This window comes from Poecilia reticulata, linkage group LG1, assembly GCF_000633615.1.
Source record: "Poecilia reticulata strain Guanapo linkage group LG1, Guppy_female_1.0+MT, whole genome shotgun sequence".
Taxonomy (NCBI): Eukaryota; Metazoa; Chordata; class Actinopteri; order Cyprinodontiformes; family Poeciliidae; genus Poecilia; species Poecilia reticulata.
In genome coordinates this window covers 1,712,410-1,723,264 of record NC_024331.1, presented here as the reverse complement: position 1 = coordinate 1,723,264, position 10,855 = coordinate 1,712,410, and the positions used below count along the sequence as shown (strand labels likewise).

Sequence of the window (10,855 nt, the reverse complement as noted above, 5' to 3'; positions counted from 1 at the left end):
GTCTGTGTTTGTTCCAACACACGAACACATTAGTGATGGACGGTTGTCCTATCATTTATCAGCATTGTGTGGGGATATGTGATTAGAACTGTAATTTATAGTTTAACTTTTTTGATTTTTTAATATTTTCTTTCTTTCATGTAACTACAGAAACTGTCAATATGGAAGTAATTGTGACGTCATTTAATTTTTTTCCTGTTGACTCGATGAGAGCTTCACTAACTCTTGTACTACAGTAGTTTCTATCGTAATAACAGCAGTGTGTGAGTGTGTGTGTGTGCACGCCGGTGTGCGTGTGTGTGTGTGTGTTTGTTGACCTCTGGCTGCAGGCACTGAAACTTTTTTTTCTGTCATTTTTGACTATTAAATCATTTCTCGTCATCACACTTATAATAATTGCAATAATTATCAGGAAATCCATTTTTAAGTCTAGAGCCAAATCCATGTGAAGTCGGGAACAGTCGGACTGTGTTTGATTCATCCAGTTTATTGCTTAACATTTATATTGTTTCATTAAATTAGTTGAAACATTATGACACATGATAGAAACATGCCTCAGTTACTATTTTTTCAGATATAGATTATGACTGTTTTATAGCGTTAGGTAACAGATTGAAACATTTTGCCTCCCGCCAGTTGACCGCTGGACATAGAGACCAGCTAAACAAGACCCCAATGGGATAAGAGAGTATGATGATGATGATGGATGGATGGATGGATTGAAACATTTTCAAGAAAACATTCAAATCACAAGCAAAATAACTCGTTATACATAATTAGAATAAACTATTACAGCAGAGTATTTCTAAAATAATTTTTTTGCTCCTTGTAGGAGATCCAGAGGCTGACTGCACAGATCAGGGAGAAGGAGCTGGAATTGGAGCGGATCCGGAGTCAGCCGGACCACGAGAAGGACCGGGAGATCCAGCGGCTGCGGGCGGCCCTGGAGGAGCGCGAGCGGGCCGAGGCCACCCGGAGCGTCCTGTGCTCATCGCTGGCCGAGGAGGCCGACCAGCTGCGCGGCCAGCTGGGCGCCACCGTCAAGGTGTGCCAGGAGCTGCTGGCCCGGCTGGAGCGGGAAAAGAAGGGAACAGGAGGAGAGGTGGAAGAGCAAAGTGCAAAGGAGGTGTGTGTTTAACTCTCCTTCAGCTGTGTCCATGTTTCAGTTTTTTTATCCTTTTGCACCATTTTAACTCTTTCTGTGGCCTCTCTGCAGACACCGGAGCTCTCCGACCTGAATGCTGCTAAATCCCAAATCCGCCAACTTCAGGAAGAAAACCAGCAGCTGAAGCAGCGTGTGTCTTACGTGAGTCTCGGTTTAGCATTCCCACATTCGGCCCGAACGGCTCCGCTCCCAACCTGGCGCCACGGTTCAAACCGTGTGGTTGTGTTCGGCTTGCAGGTGCAGGATCTGAACTCCCAGTGGCAGAAGTACGACTCCAGCAGGGAGGAGTACATCCGGGCATTGGGTCAGAAGCTGAAGGAGAGCTCCGGGCCGGGCCTGATGCCAGTCATGGGCTCCATCCGGACCAGCATGCTCCACCAGGAGATTTCCAGGCTCAATGCCCTCCTGGAGGAAAAAATCAGGGAGTGTTCCAGGATGGACAGAGAAGTGGAGGACATGAGGAGGCAGGGACATGAGCGCATCCAGACCCTGGAGCAACAGGTTTGTTTCCACTCCACTGAGGGATTATACAACCAGACTCATTCAGTGTTTTATCACCTGAAAACAGTGAACATTGGTGATGTTTTGATTTTCCAGGTCCTCATCTACACTGAAGACTTTAAGTCGGAGCGTGCAGACAGAGAACGAGCTCAGGGTCGGATCGCGGACCTGAAGGAGCAGATTTCTCAGTTAAAGCAGCAGCTGCACAAACAGGTGAGGTGGAAACACTTCTGTCAGGTGGATGTAGAGCCGGCCCAAGGCATTAGCAAACCGACCAGCTGCTTAGCAACCTAAAACTAACAAAAGGAGCCCAAGAACACAATACCTGCCACATAAGACATCTTTATAGAATTATTCATATCCATGGTGGGTTTAGATTGTGACAGGAAATGAAACGGGCATCTCTGAAAAACATCGTTACATGTAGAAAAACATTTAAATACCTTGTTTTTGGTTCATCTTTAAAAATTCCCTATTAAATGTTAGAAATCCTCAATCAATAGAAAAAATAATCTTTAAAACCCCTGGACTGTAACAAGGCCCCCGCTGTCCTCATGACCGATCACTCACATCTGGTGGGTTACAGTTCAGGGGTCAATTACCAGCTGTATGTGTCCAGCAGTACTTCTACCACTCCTTTCTGACGATGAGCTCCAAAGTCTTTGTGGTTGGAGGGCCTCCTTGCCAGCACCCTAATATTTAGACATAAAAGAATAGAAATCACCTTTATTGTCCCACGGTGGAGAAATTCAGACGTAACAGCAGCATCTCACATGAAGGTTCACCCAAAAAGTGTTGAAAAAATATAAAGAACAAGAGTAACAACATTAAATGTAATAATAACATACTTTACCTGGTTATGACATAAAGATACTGTGCAATTAGTAGGACAGAAATATTGTACTTTAGCTCTGTCCACAGGTTTTTCATCAGTTTTAAGTCAGTCACTCCAAAACATTAATATTATTTCCAGTCAGAAGAAACATGTTGGCAAAAATAAACTCAAATCCACCAGGAGTCTGAATAATAAATACATTTGGAGTTAACTGTAAAAATAGCTTTTAGCTAAATAGTGGTAATTTTGCAGTTGTGGGTTGTGGGTCCTCAGTCACACTCTGTTTAGCAATCAAAGTAATCTTGGGCCGGTTCTGGGTGAGATGGCCATTGGTCTGACCGTGTCTGTGCTTCTCAGCAGGGGTCTGGCAGAGACAGCCGGGACGTTGTCCCCTTGTGTCGCGTCCACATCGGACACCGGATCTCCCCGAGGCGAAACAAGGACTCCTCAGAGCCTCTGCTCAGGATGGCCGCTGACCGGCAGCAGCAGCAGGCGGCCGCGCCGCCGCCACCGCCACAGCCCGCCGCCACGGGGGCAGCAGCCGCAGCAGCAACAAACTGGAGCGAAAGCCCGGGCCCGTCAGAGCTGCAGTGTCCGCAGTGTCACGCCAGGTTCAACGACACAGAGGCCGCAGAGTGCATGAAGCATTTCGACGAGTGCGCCCGGCTATGAGAACGGCTCTGTTGCTGAACACTGCAGGCCAGCACTACAGCGCAGGGAACGCGAGCGACCCGGACGTCCGAGACGCTGACTACAAACCAAACCACTGACTGAAGGCTCTTTGCAAACAGTGAACCAAAAGTTCCCCGGCAAGCCTTTCTGCGTCTGCACCCACACCGTCTTCACTGCTCTCCTGTGGCAGGAGAGGATGCCAATGCAATATATATACATGTATGTATAGATATAGATATGTGTGTATATATAATGTGAAATACCTCATGGTTAAATTACAAACTTGCTGCACTTTCTTTACATTTAACCAAAGATTTATCGTAGGATTGTACGATTGAGACGATTGATAAGCTTCTTCCTTTGGAATCCAGACACCTAGTTGTTCATGTGGTGCTATTGTTATTATTATTATTATTATTATTTTTAATGTTTATTATTATTTTCTATTGGACTTACTATTATTCTTCAACAAAATATATATTTTCAATGGCAGATGTAAAATATAAAAGTGTATTGCTATATTGATATTTATTCTCTTTTGTATATCTAACTGGAAGACACGAATCGTTTTAGTGCAATGATCTGTTCTCCCGTTTTCAGCCCGGGTCGTGACATGTTCATATATATTTTTTGCAAACCTTTGGGATCAAATAAGCGTGAAATATTTCGCAGCAAGACAAAATGTATTTGATCAAACAGTCTCTCTGTAAAGATTGCATCCAAGCTGACAGCACACTTGTTGTTTTTCAGTATTTTTGTAATAAACCCTGCTGACAGGCACTCTTTTTTTTTATTTTTATTTTTTGCGAGTTAATCTGTATCGTTTGAAATTCTTCTCCATTATTCTGTTGTTTTGTTTCATTCTTGAGACAGTCTGCAGCTTCAAGTTGGGACCACAGATCATGGGCCGACCACAAAGAGTTGGCACCGCTTAATCTAAATCTGTGCGCTCTGCTCGTCTTTTTTAGCGCGTCACGTGGTGCTTGTGTTTGCGCGCGGTGGAAAACCCCTTCCCAGCCCAGCGCTGCCTGAATGGGCACGCTGTGCTGCCACGGCCGGATTCCCAGCTGTTTGTGTCGAGCCGAGGCGAACTCCACAAGGGCATGAAAGGGGGAATGAGCCGGAGTCACGCCCAAACCTCAACAACTGCCTGCAGATGGGTCGGTGAATAAATCAGACCCTGCGAAGTATCACAGATGCAGCAATGGCGGCGGGCGGACGGCCGGGCGGACGCTCCCTTCCGTGAGTCAGTTGTCTAGGGTTCAGTGTGCAAAGCACAGGAAGCTGGACATCCCCTGTTTTTAAAAAAAGGAAGTAGGCAGTTGCAGAGTGAAGAGAAGAGAAGACAAAGCCAAACAACGTTTATGTGTTTGAGAGAGCGATCACTTGCTGTACCTGCTGATGTCGGCTCAAACAATGGAACAATTTAATCCAGACCTAAATGAAACCAAAGAACACGATGAACTTCTGATATGTTTGTGACGTAAGGAAGTTATCAAGCTGTGGCTGGTGTTTGGTGAACTTCACACCAACTTCATTTATATCCCCCTAGTCACACTGCAAACACAAAACATTTTTATGTGACAGAGCATCACAAATTCATGCACTTCAACACTTTACAAATCAACATCTGATATCCCTAAATAAAAACCCAAAGCCCTTCTGATGTCTAATGAGTAAACGGATGAATTGACCCTTGGTGTGAATCCAGCTGTTCTGCGAAGGCCTCACAGGTTGCTGAAGAACAAACAGCTTCCGGAAAACCAAAGAACACAGCAGACAGGTGTTAAAAGTGTTTCAACACCCTTAGATGATCAAACAATATCCCAACTTTGAAGATCTCATGAGGATACAAACCTACCAGGAACTGACAGGAGGGGCAAGGAGAGCGTTGCTGAAAGAAGCAGGTGAGAGGCCCACTGTGGAGGAGCTGCACAGATCCACAGCTCAGCTGGAAACATCTGCTGAGGCAGCCAGCACTGGTCAAATCTGTCCTTCATGGAGAGAGACAGAATGAAAACCACCACTAAAAATAAGCTCTAAGATGCTCTGTTCAGTTTGTCATATATTGGACACAGCAAACATGGAAATAAGAGCTCTCGTCAGATATGGTGGTGGCAGCATCATGGTGTGGAGGACGGGGAAGCTGGTAAGAGTTGAGGAGGCAGAGATTCCTCAACTCTAGTGTTGTTGTCAGGACAACAATTCTAAACATGTAGCTAAAGCTCTTATAGAGTCATTTAAATAAAAAGAAACATTCAGTCAGACACTCGCTCCTCCTGGATGAACATGTCGTTGATTTTGCAGCGACGCCTCATACCCAGCAGGCATGCAGCCACGTTTTTCAGTCCTTGTTTGATGCTCGTGCATGCCTTCTGACAGACATCACAAACAAGTTGGTCTACCGCCGTGCGTACCCTTACACGTGTTGCTTCTGGGCGACAGCAGGTGTGTTATCTGGGGTCAGATCTGTGTTCTGGGGTTGTGAAGAATATGACGACATTCAAGGTCACATCTCAAATAAAAACCTGGTTATTATGGCACATGGGAACTCCAACAGCCACTACGCTTTCACTTGGTGCAGAACGGCTTTTAATGCTGCATGAATAATTCAGAATCGTGGAAAAAAAAAAAAAGGTTTCCATAAGTGTCATAGGAAAATCTCATTACACCACATGATTCAACACAATGACAAGTGACCTTTGGCACACATAAACTGAAGAAGTTTTCTGCCTGATTTAGTCAGTCTCTTAAAGTAGCTTAAGATGAAAAAAGCCCCACTTGTCTTACAGGATTGCTTTAGTACTTTAGGGGTTGTAGGCATTGACTTATACTATTTTATCTTAATAATCAGATTCCACCATTTGCAACATTTTACCACATGTCGGGTGTTTTGGGCTGTAGAATACAGCCCCCACATTGTTAGTGCACTATTTCTGTTAAAGGAGCAGTGCTGTGTGTTTTCCAGACACATTTTATAATACTATCAAGTAACTATGTTACAGCCAGTTATTAAATGTAAAAATACTGTATGTATACTGTATGACTTAAAATAATTGACAGTGCCTTGAAATTGGGCTTCTGTCTCTTTAAGAAACTCCTGGTCTTTCCAACAGGTTGCCTTTAAGAAGCCAACACATTTACTCCTCTATTAACCCTTTAACAATGTTTTTACCCGTGTTGCATGGAAAAGTAGATCCTATAACAAGCTCAGCGCAATTAGGTGTTTGCTAATTGCTGCTGGCTAGTCTAAAGGAGCTGAGTGGCGGAGTCCCGGGGGAGGCTTGCTCAGAAGCTTGGAACCTGCAGCTTCCAGGACGAGCTTTGTCCTGGAAGCAGCGCTCCGTCCCACCAGGCCTTTTAACATAGCTGAATGGTTGCCATGGAGATTAAAGGATTTCTCAAACATGCATGAAATAGCCAAAGCAACACTCCAGGTATGTTTGTCTTGTGGTTTATTCAGATGCAACCTTACAAAGTTACGTCATCTGGGTCAATTCCTTTAATCGGCCACACTGGAGTGTTTTCAAGCATGAACATCCTGTTTAAGGCCTCATCACAGCATGTCAATCCAAATTAAATCCCAACTTTGACTAGGCCCCTTGAAAAACCTTCAATTCATCTTTTTTGTAGCCATTCAGCGCAAGTGCAAGTCATTCAGTACCTGGAGCAGCAAATCAGCATCACACTGCAAACCAACATGTTTGATTGTCAGCATGACGGGGATTTGCTCTAAAACACCATGTTGCTCTCACTGGATTTAACTAGACCCGGAGCTTTCAGGAAAATGTACTTTTGTTTTATCAGAATATTTTGCCAAAAGTCTCTGGCATCATCATTGGTGTTTTTTGGGTTTTTTTTTTGCTAATACAGTATAAGAAAAATGTATCTTCTTTTTGCCCAGAAGTGGTTCTGGCCTTGGAACTGCCCCATGGGATACTGTCAGTGATTTTAATGATTTTACCCAGTTTTGATTGTACCTGACATCAGTTATCTGACATCACAGCTAATTTAGCATTTTATCTAGGCTACCAGATAGCATAGGTTTGTGCTGGAGAAGTGATACCGAGAGTAGAGAGTTTCTATTATCCAAAGCAGTTCTGATCAAATATTTTATAAACTTTTGACATTGAAATTTTTGTCTTATAAAAAAAAGATTTGAGACCATTAAGTTCAGCTTTATGTGATTTCAAACCTTACAGTGAGTCTTACAACAGTATCACATGTTAAGTTAATAATTAACAACGAAGGGGAAATACTGGAGGCTAAAAGATTTCCAATACATTGATTTCACTAATAAGACTTTATCTTATGTGCCCACAGAAACACTGCTTCCATATTTGGCTTTTAAAGGGCAGTTTGAAAATGTTGTCTGAAAGTAAGCCACACACACAGAGAGAGGAGCTGACATACAAAAAAAAAAAAAAAAAAAAAGCCACGAGGTCTCTGTTGGGGATTCTCCCCCCGCCTGATCCCTCCTACGCGTTACAACAGGGTCTAAAAGTGACTGAACTTCCACACAAGTGCTCAACCCACCCATCTCAGAGTGGAAAGAAATAGGTCACAAGTCCCCACCTGAGTCTCTGGGAACTTTTCTAAGAAACAAAAATTTATTTTATTTTTTTTTTTCAAAGAAAGGTTACAGCAGATGATCAGTTCCTGTCAGAAACTGGTTTTCAAAGCACCGGGATGCAACTGAAGGTAGCTGTCGTACACCCAGACAGGAAAAAACTTTAGCCTTACACTTATCCAGGCAAACACAGAATGGATGGATACAACCATTAATCTTATGTGAATCCTAAAAGAATGGGAATTTCCCTCCATTGCGTGGAAATTCCCAAAACAGCATACAGGTTTTTTCAAACTAAATGGATTACTGTGGCCACAAGGAGATCATTTTGATTCAGTGTTTATTGATTGACTCAGTGGGTATTAATGTAAATTGCTTCTTTTCATTTTTTCTTGGTAGGAAGTCAATGGTTTAAGCTATCAGCCACCTAAACTTCACTGAGGCAGATTTTAGCCTGAGAAGAAGAAGAAGGGGATTCCCTCGATGGAAGTGTATGCCATCCTGAGATGCTCCAGGCACTTTTGGAATGAAAAGAACAGCATTCTTATTTCAAACTAAAAAGCTTCTCTCATTCCTTTAAATTAACCTACAGAGACAAGAATCCCCCCACCCCACGCTGCACTCAGTCAGGCCAGTCTGTGGAGCATGTTTGCTTTTTACAAATCCATTTGGGAAACTTTTGTAGGAACCTTTTGGTTCAAGGAAGTTTAAGTTACTCATGTTTTTAATAGCATCAACTCAGAGTGCCCCTGTGCAGATGTCAAAAACAAATCTGTTCCATTATCACATTTTATTTAGATCACGTCCTACGTTTGTGTCTCATACAATTTTTCGGGGTGTTTTTGACTCGTCTACATTTGCGTAGATTTGCCTAAATGTGGTAGATCCAAAATTACATCAGCACTGACTGAGAGCCAGCTCAAACTACAAACAGTCAGACTGTCATTCATACCTGAAATGATTTATGAGTCATATCTGGTAGGTCTGGCAAGCACAATAAAAAAAAAACTAAAAAAAAACTAGCATCTTCTCCTGTATGAGGTTTTACCACAATACTCATCGGGTTGGAACTCATAGTGAAATCCCACCATTTTAATGCGCAGCAGCTCTCAGTACAAGTTAAGAGGAAGCAGAGATGAACACAACCTTACCTCACTTCCTCTTCCTTATTAGTCATTTGGGCTTTTTATAAGAAAGCATTTGATGTAGAAATCTAAAGGCATTTGAGGGGTGGGATTTCTGCATCCCTAATTTTATCTCTTAATCCAGAGTTTTACACAACAAACATCGGAAGAGTTCCTTATTGTTCAAAACTAATAAGCTCTTCTCATCACAGCACCATTCAACAGGAAAGATGGGACTTGTGGTGTTCTGGGGAAGAAATGCGTTTCCTTGAATTCAGATCAATTAGTCAAGTGTATAGTTTCACTAGTTATTATAAGATGCCTTCCAGTCAGTATAACTAACCAAAAATAGAGGAACAGGGTTAAAACCATGATTCAGTACCTGTCCCAAATTTAATCTGGAGTTAAGTGATGAACAGATAAAGATCTGTAAAACCCTTAAGTCGCTGAAAACAACGGCTTTTTTTATTTGACGTACTTTGCAACTGAAACTTAAGTCTTGGGATCTACTTGACTCAGTTGCAAAGCCCCTCTTCATTGATTATGACTGTTAATTGGAGGATTTCCCATAAGGAACTGGTACATGAACGTGTGACTCACCCTGCAACTCCACGTAGCCGCAGACGTGCAGAAGAGCAACAATTGGTCAAAATTCCTGCCATTGTGCCGGCAGCAATAACAATTCAACCCCTTGAAAAAACAATGGTGACATTGTGGTTTTTGCCAAAAATCAATCAACTTGTCGGTATATTGTGTATGGGATGTACATATATGTGATGATAGCAGCATCAAGCTCCAGCCTCTTCAACAGTTGTAACTATAGTTGGATCACAAATGTATTTAACTGAATCCAAATGTCTCTGTAATTTGATTAGTAATATATGTAAATAATGTCTCATGTAAAAAATTTGAATATGCATTCAAGTGAGGGACATTTATCAAAGTACCTTTTGAAAAAAGAAAAAAAAAACTTCCAAGTAGGTCTTCAACATAATTTTTTAGGAAATTCACATTTCTGTTAATGCTTTATTTATATATAGTTTTAAAAGTTTTTTTTTTTTCCCATTGGCTGTAAGTAGAAAAACATTAACAGAAAGCTAATCAAAAACATCTGTGTGGAATAAGTCTACATCTGTTTTAAATTACTGAACTGAGCTACAGAAAGCTCAGAACTTTTTAATATTCTAATTTATTTAATAGGTCTATCACTTAAACCCATTAATCATTTTAAATGACTTGAGATGAGATTTGTTGGGAATTGACACGATATAAATTAACTTCATTAGTTTCAATGACTCTGCTTGAACCCAATGGAAATTCCAAATATTCTTCATGATGGAAAAGAAAGAAAACATAAGAATGATGCTTTAGTCGGTGTAAAACGTCAGGAGACAAACCTGGGTTCATTTCCTTCCCCTTGTTCACGCTCATAGCAGCAGGTTCAGGGAAAGCCACAATTAGTTAAGCCAGCAAAACAGGAGATAAAAATTCCTCCAACTAGCAAAACGTACTTACCTTCAATTCTGATTACTTTAATAAAAAGTACTTTCTTGTCAAATTTTTTGACACAAAACACTGTTTCTCCATCTTAAAACAGTATCAAGCATTAGTACAGGAATGGGGCAGTTGCTGGGGTCACAACGCACTATAGTATCTTTATCCAAGTAGAAGAAACATTTTTCATTCAATGAGATACTAAAAGTTACCCGATATACAAGAAGGCAGAAAAAAGTACTTGGTCAAGCCAATCTGAGTTTGTTTCTAAGTCTAGATAGTTAGCATAACAGCTAGCTGCAACAGGAAGTTAGAATAACAAACCTATTTTGTTTTGTACATGTTGAATAAAAGGTTATATAAAAGCACTGTAACTCAAACATCATTTTCACTTGATTCTGTTTCAAATAACCCAATGTTAGCACTGCTGTACAGCTGGCTGAAACAGGACATTAAGAGGCAAATCTCTTATTTAGGAACATACTAGAGAAAAT

The 10,855-nt window shown here is 41.6% G+C and overlaps 1 protein-coding gene across 1 annotated transcript in view; it reads left to right on the top strand.

Moving 5' to 3' along the window:
- tnip2 (TNFAIP3 interacting protein 2) overlaps nt 1-3,644 on the top strand; it is a 5,132-nt gene extending 1,488 nt beyond the window's left edge. The window contains exons 2-6 of the mRNA XM_008404381.2: nt 833-1,126; nt 1,217-1,306; nt 1,403-1,666; nt 1,763-1,879; nt 2,859-3,644. Of these exons, the coding sequence (XP_008402603.1) occupies nt 833-1,126; nt 1,217-1,306; nt 1,403-1,666; nt 1,763-1,879; nt 2,859-3,173 (1,080 nt within the window). The 3' untranslated portion in view covers nt 3,174-3,644. The remainder of the gene's footprint in view (nt 1-832; nt 1,127-1,216; nt 1,307-1,402; nt 1,667-1,762; nt 1,880-2,858) is intronic.
- The last annotated feature ends 7,211 nt before the right edge of the window (nt 3,645-10,855 follow it).